General features: G+C 35.0%; 1 protein-coding gene across 1 annotated transcript; it reads left to right on the top strand.

Moving 5' to 3' along the window:
* The first annotated feature begins 348 nt into the window (after window positions 1–348).
* Window positions 349–20500, top strand: NME5 (NME/NM23 family member 5). Its single transcript, XM_019740199.3, has 7 exons — window positions 349–437; window positions 795–893; window positions 1035–1207; window positions 6449–6654; window positions 7305–7405; window positions 16659–16777; window positions 20280–20500. The coding sequence occupies exons 3-7, from the start codon at window positions 1079–1081 to the stop codon at window positions 20361–20363; spliced, it is 639 nt and encodes a 212-aa protein (XP_019595758.1). The 5' UTR covers window positions 349–437; window positions 795–893; window positions 1035–1078; the 3' UTR covers window positions 20364–20500.
* The last annotated feature ends 161 nt before the right edge of the window (window positions 20501–20661 follow it).

The following is a 20661-nucleotide window of genomic DNA, read 5'->3' as shown; positions in this document are numbered from 1 at the left end:
TACCACAAGTTGAAGACTGCTTTTTAATGATTACAGAAGCTGGGAATAGAGGGGATAGCATCATCTGGTGAAATGAAGATATTTGACATGGGTTTTCTTACTTATATTGTCTGGAAAATGATGGGGTGGGGTGAGGAGGGGGTGATTATGATTTGTCTCATCATTTATAAAATGGAGATAATTGAAGCATCCTTAAAATGAGGAGGAGGGTGAAATAAGATAAATTATGAGGAAAATGTAAGAAAACGTCTAGTGCTCTAAGATTCTTAAGGGGAATAAAACTACCGGTGGCTGGCTCCCTTTCATGATTGAAAGGAACCGGTAAGAGGCTGTGAAGTAACGCTGCTGGGATTGGCCCTCTGCAGCCACCGTCCCCCACCTGGGCTTCGGGTCTCCTAGCAATAAGTTGCGGTCGCACCAGAGGAGTGAGTGCTGAGGTGAGTACTCCACGGAAGGTCGGACTCGGAATCTGCGGGTGCAGCCGGGAGAGGTCCAGGGACTTAGGGATCCTACTTTCCAACCAGACCTGACCCTATGCAATAGCCGTCCCGGCGGGGCGAGGCGGGGCGGGGTGGGGCGGGGCCGCTCAACCTGCAGCTGGAGAATCGCGGAGAGTTGCCAACCTGCCTCCAGCTGCTGCCTTAGAGTCTGCGCGAGTCCCAGGCCTTGGGATTGCCCTGGGGCCTCTCCACCTTCATGAAAATGTTTAGGAAAACCCAAGGCACAGTTTACGCGCAGAATAGAAATCGTATTACAGTCATACCTCATTTTATTGCGCTTTATGCGATTCGCAGGTATTGCGTGTTTTACAAACTGAAGGCAAGACTCTCCACCATCAAATAGAGAACCACTCGCTTTACTGCGATCGAGACAGAACCTGCAATATCTTCGAGGTATGCCTGTATTCAGACACTGCTTATAGAAAAAGATTGCAGTTTCTGAGTTTATATAAATGAATAAAATCAAGCGACTAATAATGCTGTTCTTAATCATAATTACATTAAATTTGAGGTTGGGATTGCATATCATTGCAGTTGGTACCTGTCAAGACTCTTAAATTATACCCTGAAAACCCACAATGGAGCTGTCGATGCCCCCACCTCAGATATATGTAGAAAAAACTCTGGCCATTATCAAACCAGATATTGTTGACAAAGAGGAGGAGATACAAGATATTATTCTCAGATCTGGATTCACCATTGTTCAGGTAACTTCTGGGCATGATCATTGTGTTCTTTTCTCTCATTGATCCTTTTTTTCAATGTTTATGTATTAGCATTAATTTAGCATTAAATTTAGGTTTATTCTTCTAACTATAAAAGTTATGTGTGATAGTATTTAAAAGTTTTGTCACACTTCAAAAGTGTATAAAATGGGGGCCGGCCCGGTGGCTCAGGCGGTTAGAGCTCCGTGCTCCTAACTCCGAAGGCTGACGGTTCGATTCCCACATGGGCCTGTGGGCTCAACCACAAGGTTGCCAGTTCAATTCCTCGAGTCCCGCAAGGGATGGTGGGCTCTGCCCCCTGCAACTAAGATTGAACACAGCACCTTGAGCTGAGCTGCCGCTGAGCTCCCGGATGGCTCAGTTGGTTGGAGTGCGTCCTCTCAAACCACAAGGTTGCCGGTTCGACTCCCGCAAGGGATGGTGGGCTGTGCCCCCTGCAACTAGCAACGGCAACTGGACCTGGAGCTGAGCTGCGCCCTCCACAACTAAGACTGAAAGAACAACAACTTGAAGCTGAACATAACCCCCCACAACTAAGATTGAAAGGACAACAATTTGACCATTGTTCCCCAATAAAGTCCTGTTCCCCTTCCCCAATAAAATCTTTAAAAAAAAAAAAAAAGTGTATAAAATGCAAAATAAAATTCCTTTTCCCTCCACTTGTCCTCACCCACACCACATCCCAGTCTCCAGAGAGAGGCAAAAACTTAATACTTTCTGTTCTTCCAGGATTTTTCTATGTATTCCCAGACATTTTCCCCCATAAAATAGGACAATGCCCCACCCTTGACCCCGTTTACAAAGTCCCTCAGATAGCAATTTCAGATCATTACATTTGAATGCAGCTCATTCTTCCTAACTTTTGTGTCATATACCCCTGTGTGGATGAACCACAATTTGTTTATTTGGTCCTCTATTGATGGACTTTAAGACTTTTGAATTCTTTTCCTTTATTACAAACATTTAATGTTTTAAGCCTTACGCTTGTTCTGCAGTTGGTAGAGGTTTGAAAATGAATGTAAAAAGAATAAAGATTATCAAATCGAATTGAGTATATTTAATCTTCCTTTTTTGTACCATCCTGATTTGAAATTTTGGTTTTTAGTCTCTTATGTAGGGTTATATTACTTATTTAATCAGTGTTTTAAAAAATAAAAAAGAGAAAATTTCAGTCTTTAGGAAAGATGGGATTTTGGTTGAACTTAGGATAGGTGGAGGCTGAGGGTAAGGATGGTACAAGAAAATGTAAGGAAAAATTTACAGGAAATTATAAGAAAACATTTAATATAGTCATTAAAAAACCCAGGTAAAAATGAACTTTTTAATGAATGTTGTTAGGAAAACTAGGTAGCCATTAAAAAAAAGTTGTATTCAAGTATGATACTATATTATTCCGGGATAAACTTCAAATGGATTGGAATTTTAAATATTAAAAAATTAAACCATACAAATTCTAGAATAAAAGATGGATGAGTTTCTTTATTCTTGGAATAGGACAGCCTTTTTTATTATGACTTAGTCTAGGAACTATGAAAGAAAAGATTAATAAGATTATAAACTTAAAAAAGTTCTGCATGGCCAAATAAAAACTATAAGCAAAGTCAAAATACAAATGACAAACTTGGAAAAAAGATTTGCAATTCATATTGCAGACAGAGGGCTAATCTCCCTAATATATAAAGAACTCCTAGAAAAAGATAAAAATTCCTTTGAAAATGGGCAGAACATATGGAGGATCAGAGAAAAAGAAAACAGATGCTTCTTGAAAATATGAAAAGATTCTCAATAAGTGGGGAAAAAAACAAATTAAAGTGACACTGAGCTACTGCGGTATATGGCAAAATTGTAAAAGTGAATGGCACAACCCCCATAGAAAGGAACCTGACAATGATTTATCAGTATTACAGATGTATTTATTTACCCTTTGACCCAGCAGTCCTACTTCTGGGAATTCCACCCATAATCTGTGTATTAATATCAAGTGACATATATACAGGTTACTTTTTGCAGCATTGTTTATTTACCAGCAAAAGATTGAAAACATTCCAGTATTAGCAGAACGGTTAAATCAACCCTGGCAAAGCCACCAAATTGAATACTGTGCAACTAACTGTAAAAAGAATAAGGAACCTTTCGGTGCCCTGTTATGGAAAAACAAATGTAGAGTAGTGTGTAGCAATCTTTTGTGATAGAAATAAAAAAGTAATATATATTCATGTTTGCTAATATTTGCAAAATGAAACACTAGGATAAATAAGCATTAAAAAATGTTTGCCTATTGAGGGCAAGAATAGTACATGGACAGGGATGGGAATGAGATTTTTCAGCACGTATCTTTTTATATTGCTTTGAACTTTTTAACCCTATAAGTGTATTATTCCTTAATTTTAGAAAAAAAATTAAATGAAGTATATGAATAAGATAACCTATTTATGTTTTAAAAAGTCCATATTTTAAAAAGAATTAGTGACATACTTAAGTGGTAGTGTTAATCATAAATGAAATTTAATATAAATGCTAACATTTTGCATTTTACCTAGTGAGCAATAAATTTCAGACCAAAGAAGGCCTTGATGTATTGTGTGCTTTTTTTTGGTTTTAATTGTGGTAAAATACATGCAACTTAACCAGTTGAACCACTTTTAGGTGTAGAGTTCAGTGGAACTAAGTACATTCCCATAGTTGTGAAACCATCACCACCATCCATTTCTAGAACTTTTACATCATCTCAAACTGAAACTATGTACCCATTAAACACTCTCTCTCTGTTTATCCCTCTTCCCAGCCCCTGGTAACCAGTATTCTACTTTCTATCACTATGATTTTGACTATTCCAGATATCTCATGTAAGTGGAAACATATAATATTTGTCCTTTGTATAGTATGCTTTTAAAGTAGGCTTTATTTTAGTTGGGAGTCCATTGAACTTGAGGCTTTCTTGTCCCATCTAGGGAAAACCTGAAAAATGATATATCCTTTCAGTAGGTGGCAGTCTTTACTTTGTTACAAGCTAATTGTTCCTTTCTGTTATTACTTAATATTATTGCTTCTCTTTGTGAAACTCTTCATCTAAATTCCAAAAAACTTTACCTGATCTAATTTTAAAGTAACCAAGGAAATCCTTGATTCAGTATTAACTTTAGTTTAAGATGAGCCCTTAATTTTTATAATTGTGCTGCATTAGCTAGCATACCTGAGAAGGAAGCTTCCCGTTTGTTGAGAGGCATGTGTCAGATAAGGGCTTATATTGCAACAGAAGAGATTTTTACTTTTTAACCCAGCAACAACAACAACAACAACAACAAAACCAACACCAATATGCATAAGAATCACAAATACTAGCATGTCCTAATTTTAAATAATAGAATCAAGGATTATATTAAACCTATTTGTAACTTCTCAAATTTGTTCTATTTCTTGACTATATGAATTTCAGTATGAGACCAGATGTTGGAACTGTTTTTTTTTTTTTTTTAATAGTAACTGGTTCTTGACTGGCGAGAGTGTTATCCTTGTCCAGTAGAAATGTTCATGCAATGCTCTGACTGACCCACCTAGGTAAGGAAGCATCTTTCCATGCTTCTTGCTCTGGGCAGTTTATATCGCTTGCTCCAAACCAAGCAATTTTACCAAGTTTCTGAAACCTGAGGACACAATGATAGTTTCAGAAGGGACTTTAATTAAGAGATAGGTCAATTCTAACCCATTTTAGAAAGATGGATTTCTGCCTATTACATGTAGCCTTCATCTTGAGACTTATTATCTCCATGTCTCATCATCCTTATTCCAAGCCAGAAGTCTTCCTTGATGTCTCCTTGTACTTTGAACCCCTCTATTCTATTTTGAGCCTTTATCCTCATGATCTATCTTTAGTGGAATTAAAAAACAGTAGTAATGTATGATTTTTTTAAAAAGCATTCACTAACTGCTTTTAGGGAAAGTATGATGCTTTCCAATTGGAAGAATGACTGACTCAGCTTCTATGATTTTTAAAATTTAATGATTCATTCACATAGTCTCTCATTTGTGAAGAAAATAACATTTATTTGTCCAAAACATTTCATAATCTTTCAAATTGAGAAACTTAATGCCAACTAATTTTTCTTTTTTTTTTACCCCCTTTCTTCCGTTTCCCCACTCCACTCCAGTTCAAGCTGTTGTTTCTCAGTCTAGTTGTGTAGGACACAGCTCCCTGGCCCATGCTGGTATTATGAGCCTTGCGCTCCCCCAGCTGAGGCAGTCGGTTATTGGTCGGCCGCTCATAGCAGCTCACGGCAGCTCTCACCGGTTGCTGGCAGCTCACGCTGGCCACCGGCCACTCATGGTGGCACACGGTAGCCCATGGTAGCACACAGCAGTCCATGCCAACCTCCGACTGCTCGTGGCAGCCCAGCTCCAGGGAGAGCTATTGTTCACAATCTTAGCTGTAGAGGTCACAGCTCACTGGCCCATGTGGGAATCAAACCGGCGACCTCGGCAATAGGAGCACGGCGCTCCAACCACCTGAGCCACTGGGCCGGCCCCTAATTTTTCTTAAGATCACAGCGAATCAATGTATTTATGGCAGAAACGGAATAAAGAATACACAGCTTTTGGGGTTGCCGGTTAGCTCAGTTGGTTAGAGCATGGTGCTGGTATCACCAAGGTTGCTGGTTCAATCCCTATATCGGCCACTGTGAGCTGTGTCCTCCTTAAACAACAACAAAAAAAAGAATACACAGCTTTCATGTTCAAGTGAAAATCTTGTTTACTGCATTATTATACTGCATGTTATTTCTCAGTACCACAATGAGATCAGCTCCCTAAAATAATGTAGGAAAATTTCACAATAAATAGGAAAATGCCACAAATAGATAGGAAAAGATGAATTTGGAAAATTCTAAAGTCTGGTTTTGTTACTTTAATGTACATACCAAAAAAATATTGATGGTTGGAGTTTTTTTACTTTAAAAAGGAGATATGATGAATTTGTCATTAACAAACCATATGTTGAAGGAGGCTGCTAAACAGGAATAGTTTTTCTTAAATAGGTTAAATAATTCTTATAATTTTATTTATAGCCTGCAATTTTCTTATCTCACCCTTTCCTCATAATACAAAAGTAAATCTTAAGTGTATAATCAGATTGGCACTAATTTCAAGTTTTAATGACTTAATGAGGTATTATTGAACTGAGGTATTATTGAATTTTAAATGCTTTCGTTGACTTTGTTTCTCTTATAGAGAAGAAAACTACATCTCAGCCCTGAGCAATGTAGTAACTTTTATGTGGAAGAGTACGGGAAAATGTTTTTCCCCAATTTAACAGCTTACATGAGTTCTGGACCACTTGTTGCCATGATATTAGCTAGACATAAAGCCATCTCTTACTGGAAAGAACTTTTGGGACCAAGTAATAGCTTAGTAGCTAAGGAGACACATCCAGACAGGTAACTTTTTTAGGGGAAAAATAGAATACAACTATGAAAATGAAAAAAATCTGAATTCATTGTAATAGGAATTTCCTTTCATTTGAAAGTTTTCCTAAATCCACTGTTTCTGTATGTGGGGGCAGGGTGAAGGGGTGGAGAGGTCCATTTCATGTTTTAACTATTAAATGTCTATCTTAATACCAGTACAACAGAAGGCCTCAGAGAATGCTTTGTGGTTGGTTAACCTTACTCTCTCATCCTGGAATTAAACTGCTGTTGCAGTAGGATTTTTCATGGGAAATTGGTATGGTATTTTAAAAGAATATTAACACAGGACCAGAAATCCAGATTTTCAGCACTATCATTAACGTCAGGAAGCCAGAGGACATTAAGTTCTTGCACTTTTGAATACCTTGCTTTTTCACTTCTCACAAAACAGCACCTTTTTTTCACCGAGACAACTTCTATTTTCCCAGTGTATTCCTCCTGTAGATTTAAATATATTTGACCCTCATCTTGGTAGATTTAAACTTAAATTCAAAATAGCTTAACACCTCCATATGTGAGAAGTGGCAGTGCTTCTGTAAAATACCTAAGTAGAATGCATATGTAAAAAGTAAAAAAAGGATGTCAGGTTGGATGGTCATCATCTCTAACTTGCTTTTTAGTCTAAGGGCAGTTTATGGCACAGATGACCTAAGGAATGCACTTCATGGGAGTAATGATTTTGCCACAGCAGAAAGAGAAATTCGATTCATGTTTCCTGGCGGTGAGTTACAGATGACTAATTAGTCAATTTTATCTCCTTATTATTTGCTTTTTCTTTTATTTTGGGATGTAGATTGGAAGAAAGATAACAGGGTTTTTCTCCAATATTTTTTTCATACTTTCAAGTTGTAGTTACTTAAAAACTGGAAACCAAGAATGGAAAACTCAACATTTCCCTCACAACTAAATTGTGCCTTCTAGGAAATCTTTTGAGGAGAGTTTACTTTTTTTTTTCTTTTCTCTTGGACGAGATGTATTTAGGGTTTCTCTTCTGTGTTACATAATTCCTTTTGGTTATCCTAAATGCATCAGTGAAGTTTGTTACACATGAAAAAAGAATCTCCCTCAGAAATTATGATTGATTTACCATTTTCTCTAACAGTTTACTATTTCCTGACACTCATGTACTTGTGAAATTAATAATTCTCAGGCCTTTTTTTTGTTTTCATCCTGTTATAGAGGTTGTAAATCTTTTAGAAGTGGGCATAATAAGGACAACACTGAGATTTTTAGTTTGTTTTCAGTATTTTAGAGCAGAAAGAAAATTTGGGGATTTTCATTATAAAGAAAAAAATGGAAAGCATCGGGTAGTTTTGAATTTTTTTTTGCATGTTACTTTTCTCTAACTCCTTTAGACCTATTCCTTAGTATTTTCTACAGAAGATGTACTCAAAACTGAAAACTGTCTTGGAGATTTAAAAGTCCTGATTCTTAAACAAACAAAAACTGTTTTGTAGATACTTGTATACAAAAGGGTTTGCCTACTTTTTTTTTTTTTGAACAGGACTTTATTGGGCAACAGTGTGTACTTCCAGGACTTTTTTCCAAGTCAAGTTGTTGTCCTTTCAATCTTAGTTGTGGAGGGTGCTGTTCAGCTTCAAGTTGTTGTTCTTTCAGTCTTAGTTTTGGAGGGTGAAGCTCAGCTCCAGGTCTAGTTACCCGTTGCTAGTTGCAGAGGGCACAGCCCACCATCCCTTGCGGGAGTCGAACCGGCAACCTTGTGGTTGAGAGGACATGCTCCAACCAACTGAGCCATCCGGGAGCTCAGCGGCAGCTCAGCTCAAGGTGCCGTGTTCAATTTTAGTTGCAGGAGGCGCTGCCCACCATCCCTTGCGGGACTCAAGGAATTGAACTGGCAACCTTGTGGTTGAGAGCCCACTGACCCATGTGGGAATCGAACTGGCAGCCTTCTGAGTTAGGAGCATGGAGCTCTAACCGCCTGAGCCACTGGGCCGGCCCCTGTCTATTTATTTTTACTGATCTTAATTTCTGCCATAGATCCATTTCATTAAGATAATCTTTTTCTTCAGGACTGTTTACTGTGGAAAACTTCAAACATACACAAAAGTAGACTGAATAGTATAATAAATCTCTAATCAACTAATTTCCACAATTGTGATCAGTCTTATTTCATCTATAACCCCTACTCCTATTTCTCCTGCTTCCATATCAGTTTGAAGCACATCTCAAACATGAGATTCTTTTTAATGTGGTAGCGCTTTAGGTTTAGTTCTAGTAGTGAATTAGACTTTTCCTCTAGCTTTTAACTAAAATAGGATACAAACTCACTTTATCTTAAGTAGAAGATCTATCTGGAACTCATTGGGTTATATCCCTAAACTGTTATTTTAGATTGCTTTTGATTTTACTCATTAATTAATCCTCTATAAATATAAACTATTAATTATCTACTGCTGTGGAAATATGAAGTTATTTAAAGTTCTCAGAGCCTGTGGTATGAGCTCGGTCTTGTTTAGCAGTCAGTCAAGAACTATGTGCGAAACACTATATGATGAGTAGCTAAAGCAAGTTATAAAGATACTCAAAGATATGTTCCTAACCCTTGAAAAAAGTAGTGCTCTTCCCTTTTTAAGTAGGTTTGGCTAATTCAAAGCTTTGTTATATTCCATCATTCAATAAATTTACCAGCTTAATAAATATAAAGACAAGAAGATGTTGCTGCTGTCAAGATGCTCATATTTTAAAAGTCTATAAAAATAAATATACAATGCAATATATAAATTATAAATATAATTAAAAAGCATTAATAAAGTGCAGTGAAAATTCATCTATGTAAGAAATGTGGAAACACTCATTATTCTCTCATTAATTCGTGTAGCCCTAGGTGCCTGAAACTAATAATAAATGGTTAGCAAAAATAAATGAGGTAGAAATAGATAATTCAAAAATGAAGTTAAGGAAATAATTTCATTCACAGTACCATCAAAAACAATAAAATATTTAGGAATAAATTTAACAAAAGAAGTGCAGTTCTTCTATACTGAAAAGCACAAAATATTGCTGAGAGAAATTACAGAATATCTAAATAAGTAGGCATCCCATGTTTATGGATCAGGAGAGTCAATGTTGTCAAGACGGCATTTCTCTCTAAATTGATCAGTAAATTTAATGCAGTTCCTAACAGAGTTCATTCATGCATTTATGTAGAAATTGACAAGCTGATTCTAAAATTTGTGTGGAATTGCAAAAGATCTAGAAGAGCTAAAACAATTTTTAAAAAGAAGGACAAAGTTGGGTTACTTCCACTAACCTGATTTCAAAACTTGCTGTGAAGCTACAATAAGTAAGACCGTGTGGTACTGACATAAGGATAGACATGTAAATCAACGGAGCAGAATTGAGAATCTAGAAATAAATCCTTGCATTTATGGTCAATTGATTTTTGACAAAAGTGCCTAGACAATTTGATGGGAAAGGGTGGTCTTTTCAACAAATGATGCTGGGACAATTATTATAGATATCTACATGCAAAAAAAAAAAAAAGAAGAAGAAGAACTTAGACTCTTGTTTCACACCATACACAAAATTTAACTCAACATAGATCATAGACCTAAGCATAAAAGCTAAAAGCATGTAGAAGAAAACAGGAAAAATATCTTCATGAACTTGAGTTGGATAAAGAGTTCTTACATATGATACCAAAAGCATGATCCATAAAAGAAAATATTGATAAATTGGACTACATCAAAATTAGAAGCCTTTTGAGCAAAACACAATATACAGTTTGCTTCCTAGTGGCTTTAAAATATGGACTTCCCCAATTATTATCCCCATTTTCTATTTTACAGGGTTTCTTTTTTTCTTCCTTCTTTATATTTCTTTTCCTTTTGGGAGGACTCCTTAGGTTTTGATTGAAATACAATCACTGATTTTATTGAAGTCTATGTTAGTATGAATCATTTCCATTAAAATTCCAAAGAAAACTCCAAAAAAAACACAGCCTTTGTGCTTCAAAAGCTATTATTATTAATATGAAACTATAAGCCACAGACTGGGAGAAAATATTTGCAAATCATATATCAGATAAAGCACTTGTATCTAGAGTACAAAGAACTCTTATAACTCAGTAATAAGAGAAACAACTCAATTAAAAGCTGGGCAAGGACTGCTGGATGGCTCAGTGGGTTAGAGCATGAGCTGTGAACAACAGCGTTGCAGTTCGATTCCTACGTGGGCCATTGAGCTGCACCCTCCACAACTAGATTGAAGACAATGAGCTGCTGCTGAGCTTCTGGAGGGGTGGCTGGATGGCTCAGTTGGTTAGACCGTGGGCTCTCAATAACAAGGTTGCCGGTTTGAGCATGGGATAGTGGGCTGTGCCCCCTGCAGCTAAGATTGAAAACAGCGACTGGACTTGGAGCTGAGATGCGCCCTGCACAACTAGATTGAAGGACAACAACTTGGAGTTGATGGGCCCTGGAGAAACACACTGTTCCCCAATATTTCCCAATAAAATTTATTTAAAAAAAAAAGACTTAAAAAAAAGAAAGCTGGGCAAAATTTTGAGTAAGCATTTTGTAAAAAGATATATGAATGGCTAATCTGCACATGAAGTGCTCAATGTAATCATTGGATAAATGCAAATTAAAACCACAATGAGATACCATGGCATATGCACTAGAATGGCCATAAACAATAGTAAGGATATAGCATTTCTGGGATCTTCTTATATTACTGTAAAATGTTAGTCATTTTGGAAAAGTTTGGCAATTTCTTAAAATGTTAAACTTACCAGGTAACTCCACTAGCAGTTCTAGTCCTAGGGGAATCTGCTCACTCAAGAGAAATGAAAACCTCCATCTACATAATGACACATGTGAACCTGTATAGCAGCACTATTTAACATAGCCAAAAACTGAAAACAATCCAACTGCACATCAGTGGGTAAACAAAATTTAGTATAGCCATACAATGGAATACTACTTAAAAGGAACAAACTACTTATACATGCTACAACATGGATGAACCTCAAAACATTATGCTAGGTGAAAGAATCCAGGCACAAAAGACCACATATAATATCCATTTATATGAAATGCCCAGAAAAGGCAAATTTTTAGAAACAGAAAAAAGCTCAGTGGTTGCCAGGGAGTGGATATGGGAGCAGGAAATTGCAAATGGGCACAAGGAAACATTTTTGGAGTGATTGAAGTGTTCTAAAACTGGATTACGGTGATTGTGCGACTAAACGTTTATTAAAAATCAATTAGAGACCCTCAGCAAATTTAAGAAAATTGAAATCATACCAAGCATATTCTCTGATCACAAGGCTTTGAAATTGGATATCAACTGCAAAAAGAAAGCAGGAAAAAACACAAATACATGGAGATGAAACAACATACTTTTAAAGAACGACCAGGTCAAAGAAGAAATTAGAGGAGAGATCAAAAGATACATAGAAACAAATAACAATGAAAATACATCCTACCAAAATTTTGGGGATGCAGCAAAAACAGTTTTAAGAGGGAAATTTATATCATTACAGGCCTATCTCAAGAAACAAGAAAAATCCCAAATAAATAACCTCATGTTACACCTTACAGAACTAGAAAAAGAACAAATGAAACCCAAGGTCAGCAGAAGAAAGGAAATAACAAAAATCAGAGCAGAACTAAATGAAATAGAGAACAAAAAGACAATAGAAAATTAATGTGACAAAGAGCTGGTTCTTTGAAAAGATTAACAAAATTGACAAACCCTTGGCTAGACTCACTAAGATAAAAAGAGAGAAGACACTAATTAACAAAAGCATTTAAAATTCAAAATCAGAAATGAGAAAGGGGAAGTTATCACGGTCACCACAGAAATACAAAGGATCATCCAAGAATACTATGAAGGACTATATGCCACCAAATTCAATAACCTAGAAGAAATGAACAAGTTCTTAGAAACATATAGCCTTCCAAGGCTGAACCATGAAGAACTGAAAAATCTAAACAGACCAATCACCAGTAACGAAATTGAATCAGTCATCCAAAGCCTTCCCAAAGGCAAAAGTCCAGATGGCTTTACTAGTGAATTCTACCAAACCTTCAAAGAGGATCTAATACCAATCCTGCTCAAACTCTTCCAAAGAATTGAAGAAGAGACAGTACTCCCTAACTCATTTTATAAGGCCAACATTACCCTGATACCAAAACCTGGTGAGGACAACGCAAAAAAAAGAAAACTACAGACCAATATCTCTGATGAATACAGATGCAAAAATCCTAAACAAAATTCTAGCAAATCAAATACAACAATGCATTAAAAAGATTATTCATCACGACCAAGTGGGGTTTATCCCTGGGGCACAAGGATGGTTCAACATCCGCAAATCCATCAATGTGATACATCACATAAACAAAATAAAGGACAAAAATCATGATTATATCAATTGATGCAGAAAAAGCATTTGACAAGATACAACATCCATTTATGATTAAAACACTTAATAAAATAGGTATAGAAGGAAAATACCTTAACATAATAAAGGCCATATATGACAAGCCCTCTGCTAATCTCATAATTAATGGTGAAAAACTGAAGCCCTTTGCTCTACATTCAGGAACACGACAGGGCTGTCCCCTATCACCTCTGCTTTTCAACATAGTGTTGGAAGTCCTTGCCAGAGCAATCAGGCAAGAGAAAGAAATAAAAAGCATCCAAATTGGGAATGAAGAAGTTGAATTATCACTCTTTGCAGATGACATGATGCTATATATAGAAAACCCTAAAGACTCCACCAAAAAGCTATTGGAAACAATCAACGAATACAGTAAAGTTGCTGGCTACAAAATCAACGTACAAAAGTCCATTGCATTCCTATATACTAACAGTAAAATCTCAGAAAAAGAAATACAAAAACAATTCCTTTTGCAATTGCAGCAAAAAGAATAAAATACCTAGGAATAAACTTAACCAAGGATATGAAGGGCCTATATGCTGAAAACTATAAGACATTTTTGAAAGAAATTGAAGAAGACACAAAGAAATGGAAAGACATTCCGTGCTCATGGATTGGAAGAATCAACATAGTTAAAACGGCCATATTACCCAAAGCAATATACAGATTTAATGCAATCCCCATCAAAATCCCAACGGCATTTTTTAAAGAAATAGAACAAAAATCATCAGATTTGTTTGGAACCACAAAAGACCCTGAATAGCCAAAGCAATCTTAAGAAAAAAGAACAATGCTGGAGGTATCACACTCCCTGACTTTAGCTTGTACTACAGGGCTACAATAATCAAAACAGCATGGTATTGGCAAAAAAAACAGACACATAGACCAATGGAATAGAATTGAGAACCCAGAAATAAAACCACATAAATATGGACAGATAATTTTTGACAAAGAAGCTAAAATCATACAATGGAGGAAAGACAGCCTCTTCAATAAATGGTGCTGGGAGAATTGGATAGCCACGTGCAAAAGAATGAACTGGACTGCTATCTGTCACCATGTACCAAAATTAATTCAAAATGGATCAAAGACTAAAGCATAAGACCTGAAACAATAACCTGCATAGAAGAAAACATAGGTACTAAACTTATGGACCTTGGGTTCAAAGAGCATTTTATGAATTTGACTCCAAAGGCAAGGGAAGTAAAAGCTAAAATAAACAAATGGGACTATATGAAACTTAAAAGCTTCTGCACAGCAAAAGAAACCATCGACAAATAAAGAGGCACCCAACTGAATGGGAGAAGATTTTTGCAAACAGTGCCTCCGATAAGGGGCTAATATCCAAAATATACAAGGAACTCATGCAACTCAACAACAGAAAAACAAACAACCCAAATTGAAAAGTGGGCAGAGGACCTGAAGAGACATTTCTCCAAAGAGGACATACAAATGGCAAATAGACATATGAAAAAATGCTCAACATCACTAATCATCAGAGAAATGCAAATAAAAACCACAATGAGATATCACCTCACCCCAGTCAGAATGGCTGTCATCAACTGACTGGGTGGTGAACACACAATGGGACTTATAGATGATGTAATACAGAATTGTACACCTGAAATCTATGTAATCTCACTAACAATTGTCACCCCAATAAATTAAAAAAAACAATTGTGTACTTCAATGGGTGAATTTTATGATATGGAAATTATACCTCAAAACTTAAAAAATAAATTACAAAAAATAGATCAGGTCTGTGCTCCCATGGATTTTACAGTCTAGTGTTTGAAAGGTAGCCTGTAAACCATAATGACCCAAATCATTGAATAGTTATTGTATGTTAAGTGCTGCACAAGGCACTTGTAGGGTATCATGATAGACTTTAAGTGACTGAGGAAGTGATTTTTTAGCTGAGATCCAAGGGATAAGTAGTGGTTAACCAGAACAAAGAGAAGAAAGAACATTCTTGTGGAAGAAACAGCATTTGCTCAAGTCATGAGCAGGAAAGAACATGGCACATTCTATAAACTAAAAGATCAGGGGTAAAAGAAACATAAGATGAGGCTGTGGAAGTAAGTAGAAGTCACATGGTCTTATGGGCTATGGTGTGGCATTCTGTCTTGACTATAAATGCAATGAAGAGCCAGTGAAGCATTTTAAGGATGGGAGTGACATAATCAGATTTTCATTTTTAAAATACTATAGAGGGCCTGGGCACAGGCAACAGTGAATATGATAAACATGGTCTTAACTTTCATGGAACTTATGAAGTAAAAGAGACAGATGACACATTTATATAATCAAAATTAAACAATAATTATATGAAGGGTGTGCTATAATGAGAATGATAGAGAAACCTTTTACTGAAGACCTGTGGCTTCTTCCAGTTTTTCCTGATGTCCTGGCAAAGGACTCCCATTATTAGTCCTAGTCTCATTGAGACTGAGCCTGTACACTAGTCATACAGAAATCTATCCTCCCACCCTTCTTTCTCTTGGGCCATTGAGGATTTGGACCTGGGACCAGTAGCTTCCCTTTCTCATCTTTATCAAAGGCAACACACTGATGGAGATCAACCTCAAAAGACCTAATAAGACTTATAAAATATTTATAAAATATATTTTGTGTTGTATTGCAAATCTGGTTTACCTACATAGAGTTCAAATAAGGCTGAAAAGACAAAAATTTCCCAAAAGTTATATAATTTGTTTAAAACCCTGAAAAATAAGAGCAGGAATATATAACATGTCTACATGTTATATAGACAGACATAGATTTTATGTGTATATTCAGTAGTCTAGAAGAGCAAAAACTATGTCTAATTCACTGTTGTATCTGTACCACTTTGCAAAGTGCCTGCCATTTTGTTGGCAAGAATTGTTGAAATTAATTTCCGATTTTACATATTCATTAATATTTTCTTTTTTTATAACATTGTTATAATATTCACTGTAAAAAACATGGAAATGGAAATGCAGAAAAGAATATAGTTGAAAACAATCAGAATCCAAGAACCATATGATTCACTGATACGTGGCATGTAAAACTGAAAAACAACAAAAGAACAAGACAACCAAGTAAAGAAATAATAACTCATAGGCACAGACAAGAGTTTAGTGGTTACCAGAGGGTAAGGGGGGAGAGGGATGGCAGCTGTGTGTGAAGGCGATCAAAATATATGGTGATGGAAAGAGAACTGACTCTGGGTGGTGAACACACAGTGTGATGCATAAATGAGGTATTACAGAATTGTACACCTGAACTCTATGTAACTACTAACAATTGTCACCCCAATAAAGTTTAATAAAAGAAAAAAGAAAACAATCAGAATCATTATTAGTATTTTGATAAGTTTCTTGCCAGTCTTAAGTAGTCTTACTATTTTTTGTGTATGCTTGTGTATTTTTGAACAAATTATTATGCTATGTAACTACTTCTGTTCCCTTAAAAACTTCAAGCATTTCTCATGCCATTAAAATTGCTTTGAAGCTATCCTTTTGAGTGACTGTGTAATATTTCATCATTTATGTTAGCTTTAATGGGAATACATTTGTATTTTCAGTGATTGTTGAACCCATTCCAGTTGGACAAGCTGCTAAGGACTATTTAAATTTATATGTAACACCAACTCTACTTGAAGGACTTACAGAGCTTTGTAAGCAAAAACCAGCGGATCCTTATGTAAGAAATCTTTTTATTCATACTAAAGAATGAATTGTCTATGGTTTTCATATCTAAAATATCGTATTCTTTGAAACTGAAAGTTTTGAGAATCGTTTTAAAACCTATTCATTTTATATACTTCTTTTTTAATATAAACTTTATGTATGACTTTTGACTACTTATTTTCTTGTGTTTTAACTCTTAAAACACATTGTTTCTAAATGCATTTTCATTTATTCATCCTTTAATTGCTGAGCATTGTTTTAGTGTATAGTTTATATAATCAAATAATAAAAGTACATATATATTTAAATGTTGTTCAACATTTTGTTTGTCATGATATCTAAAGTTTTTAAATAGAAAAGTTACATTTATTCACATCCCTTGATGCCTCAACGTTGCTCATTTAGGGGGAGAATGGTTAGGTAGGAGGACCTAGGATGGTTGCCCAGGGCCCAATGTTATCCAGGGCCTTCTTTACAGGTACTCCCACCCTTTTGAAGACTCAGAGATAATCAGGTAAGGTTATTTCAGTACCAGCTCGACCAAAATAATATGTCTAGCCTCTGTTACCACCATTCTCAAAGGAAATCCCCTTTGGAAGACAAAAGATTTAATCTCTCCTGCTTTGTCACTTACCAAAAAGAAAAGATAGGTTATTTCTTTAATAACTTTTTTTCATTGTGAAAATAATATGTTTATTTATAAGAAACATGAAACTACTGAAAAATGTAAAGAGAAGAAAAAGATACCCTTGGTTCCATTTCTTAAACATGATCTCTGAAGACATTTTGCCAGGATTCAACTCTCACTCCAGACACCTAACCTCTCTCTGAGTCTCTCTGTTCTCATTAGTAAAAGGTAGATATATTAGTACCTATTTACCTAGTAGGGATATTGTTAGGATTAAATGTATAAATGCATGTAAAATTCTTAGTCAAAGTGTCTGGTGCATAAGTGCTCAAATATTAGTTGCTATTGTTATTTTTTTCTAATCCTTTCCTTTGCTCAGGCTTTATTTTTATATGACTATACGTAAACAAATATCCCATAAATGTTGCTATATTTAAATATATATTTTATAGAGATTATTTTAATAGTTATATTATTTTTCTTATATTACCTTTTCCATTCTTTTGCTTCTTTTGTAATTAACCTTTTGTGATTTAGTAGCTTTTCTCAATTTATCACTTGTCTTTTGACTATTTTCACGATATATTTTAATTTTAATTTAGTTGAATTGAGCTCTTTTATGGCTTCTAGGTTTCTGGTCATATTTAAAGATTTTCTGCTCTAAGATTATAAATAACATTCTCTCATGTTGCCTTCTAGTACTTTTTATCTCTCCTTTATCTCTCCTTTGACCATCTGGAGTTTATTTTGCTATAGAGAATGACATAGGGAGCCACATTTTATTTTATTTTCCACTTGGTTACTTAATTAAACAAAATCATTTATTGAACAATCCATGCTTTCCTCATATATTTAAGATTCTACTGTTAACATATACTAAAATTCCTGCATGCATTTGGGTTTATTTTTGTATTTTTTTTTTCTGTTTCTTTTATCTATATCTCTGTTCACTGAAAGTACCACATGGCTTTAATTACTAAAGCTTTATAATATATTTTTAAATCAGGTAGTTCTAAACCTCTCAATTACTTTTTTTCGAATTGTCTTGCCTCTTTTTGCATTATCATTTCTACTGTAAATATTTTCAGGTCACGATACATACTATCATACTTCTTTCTTAAAGGGCCATGTCAGTTTGCATCGGGGTCACCAATGTGTATAATTCCGACTTCACCCCACCCACATTAGTATTAGATGTAAGTTAAAAACACTAATGTTGCATGAACATTGGTGTACAACATCTGTTTTCAATTCTTTGGGGGTATATACCTAAGAGTGGAATTGCTGTGTTTAGCTTTCTGAGGAACCACCAAACTGTTTTCCACAGTGACTGCTTTTTACATTCCCACTAGCAATGTATGAGAGTTCCAATTTCTCTACATCCTGGCCAACACTTGTTCTTTTCTATTTTCATTTTTATTATTATAGTAGACGTGAAACAGTTTGTCATTGTGGTTTTGATTTGCTTTTCTCTAATAACTAATGATGTTGAGCATCTTTTCATATGCTTATTGGCCGTTTGTATATTTTCTTGGAGAAAGGTCTTTTCAAATTAAAGTTTTTTGCCCATTTTTTAATTGTTTTGTTTATTTGTTTTTGTTGAGTTGTAGGGGTTCTTTATGCGTTTATGAGATATGATCAGCAAATATTTTCTCCCCCTCTGTAGGTTGTTTTTTCACTTTCTTGTAATGCCGTTTGATGCACAAAAGTTTTAAAATTTTGATGAAAACCAATTTATCTATTTTGTATTTTGTTACTCATGCTTTTGGTGTCATATTTAAGAATCCATTGTCAAATGCAAGGTTATGAAGATTTACTCCTATGTTTTCTTTTAAGATTTTAATGATTTTAGCTGGTATATTTCAGTTGTTGATCCATTTTGAATTAATTTTTCTATGTGTCAGGGTTTATTTCTGGACTCTCAATTTTGTTCCATTGGTTTATATGTCTATCTGTATGCCAGTACCACACTGTTTCGATTGTTGTAGCTTTGTAGAAGATTTTGAAATTGGGAAGAACAAAGTCAGAAAATCCTCCAACTTTGTTCTTTTTTTTCATGATGGTTTTGGCTATTCAGAGCCCCTTGAAATTCCATAGAAATTTAAGGATTGACTTTCCCATTTCTGCAAAAATGTTTGAAATTTGATAGGGATTGTGTTGAATCTGCATATCACTTTGGGTAGTATTGACATCTTAACCTCTTAAAAATATTAGGTCTTTCTTATCCATTAGCACAGATGTCTTCCCATTTATTTAGATCTTTACATTTATTTCAGCAATGTTTTATAGTTTTCAATATACAAGTTAGTTAAATGTATTCCTAGATACTTTTTTTTTCAGTGCTATTGTAAATGAAAGTGATTTCTTAATTTCCTTTTTGGGTGGTTTGTTCATTGCTGTTGTATAGAATAGAAACACAACTGATTTTTATGTGTTGATCTTGTAACCTACAACTTTGCCAAATTCATTTATTAGCTATATTAGCTTTCTTGTGAATTCTTTGGGATTTTTTTAAATATAGGAGCATATCATCTGTGAATGGACAGTTTTACTTCTTCCTTTCTGATTTGCATAATGTAAAACTTACTGTTTAACTTTTTTTTTTTTTTTTAGTTTCAGGTGCACAAGACAAAGCAAAACTTAGACGTTTATCATTTATATCCCTCACACTGTGTGAACCCCCCTCCCCCCATCCACTATCCCTCTGTACGTTCCCCAAATTAATTTTCAAACCCCCATGACCATCTTGTGTTTAACTTTTTAATGGTCATTTTCTTTCATTTATAAACTGATTTTGAAAACTGTTTTAAGTTTTAAATTGATGTAATATATATTGTAGAAAATATTTAACATTTATTAACTGAAGGTTTTTTTCTTTTGTCCATAGATTTGGCTAGCTGATTGGCTGTTGAAAAATAATCCTAACAAACCTAAACTTTGTTACCATCCAATTGAAGAAGAACTTAATTAAAATAAAGTCCTCCAAAGAACAAATCATGAATGATCTCATTGTAAAAGGCATGCTTCTACTTAACAAACAAACAAACAAACCATGATTCCTAAGGGTTTAAGTAACTACATGTGAAATAAATGATTTCTTAAAAATAAGTTTTAAAAGAATAACTGTGTTTTGTGCAGTAGATAACATTTTCTATGTTAAAATACAGGTTTAGGAAATGAGTTTTTTTCTAATAAGAAAATTATGTTTACTTAGAGGCATTTAGAATGTCAACAGAACAACTGCAACTTTTTTGTGTGTGATTACAAAG

Source organism: Rhinolophus sinicus, chromosome 5, assembly GCF_057876585.1.
Source record: "Rhinolophus sinicus isolate RSI-liver-muscle chromosome 5, RSI-T2T, whole genome shotgun sequence".
Lineage (NCBI taxonomy): Eukaryota > Metazoa > Chordata > Mammalia > Chiroptera > Rhinolophidae > Rhinolophus > Rhinolophus sinicus.
This window is presented reverse-complemented; position numbering and strand designations above follow the sequence as displayed.

Coding starts and splice junctions, on each gene's coding strand:
- NME5 (XM_019740199.3), top strand. CDS start 1,079: ATGGAGCTGTCGATGCCCCCACCTCAGATATATGTAGAAAAAACTCTG. Junction 6,655..7,304: donor AAGGAGACACATCCAGACAG/GTAACTTTTTTA, acceptor CTTGCTTTTTAG/TCTAAGGGCAGTTTATGGCA. Junction 7,406..16,658: donor TCGATTCATGTTTCCTGGCG/GTGAGTTACAGA, acceptor TTGTATTTTCAG/TGATTGTTGAACCCATTCCA.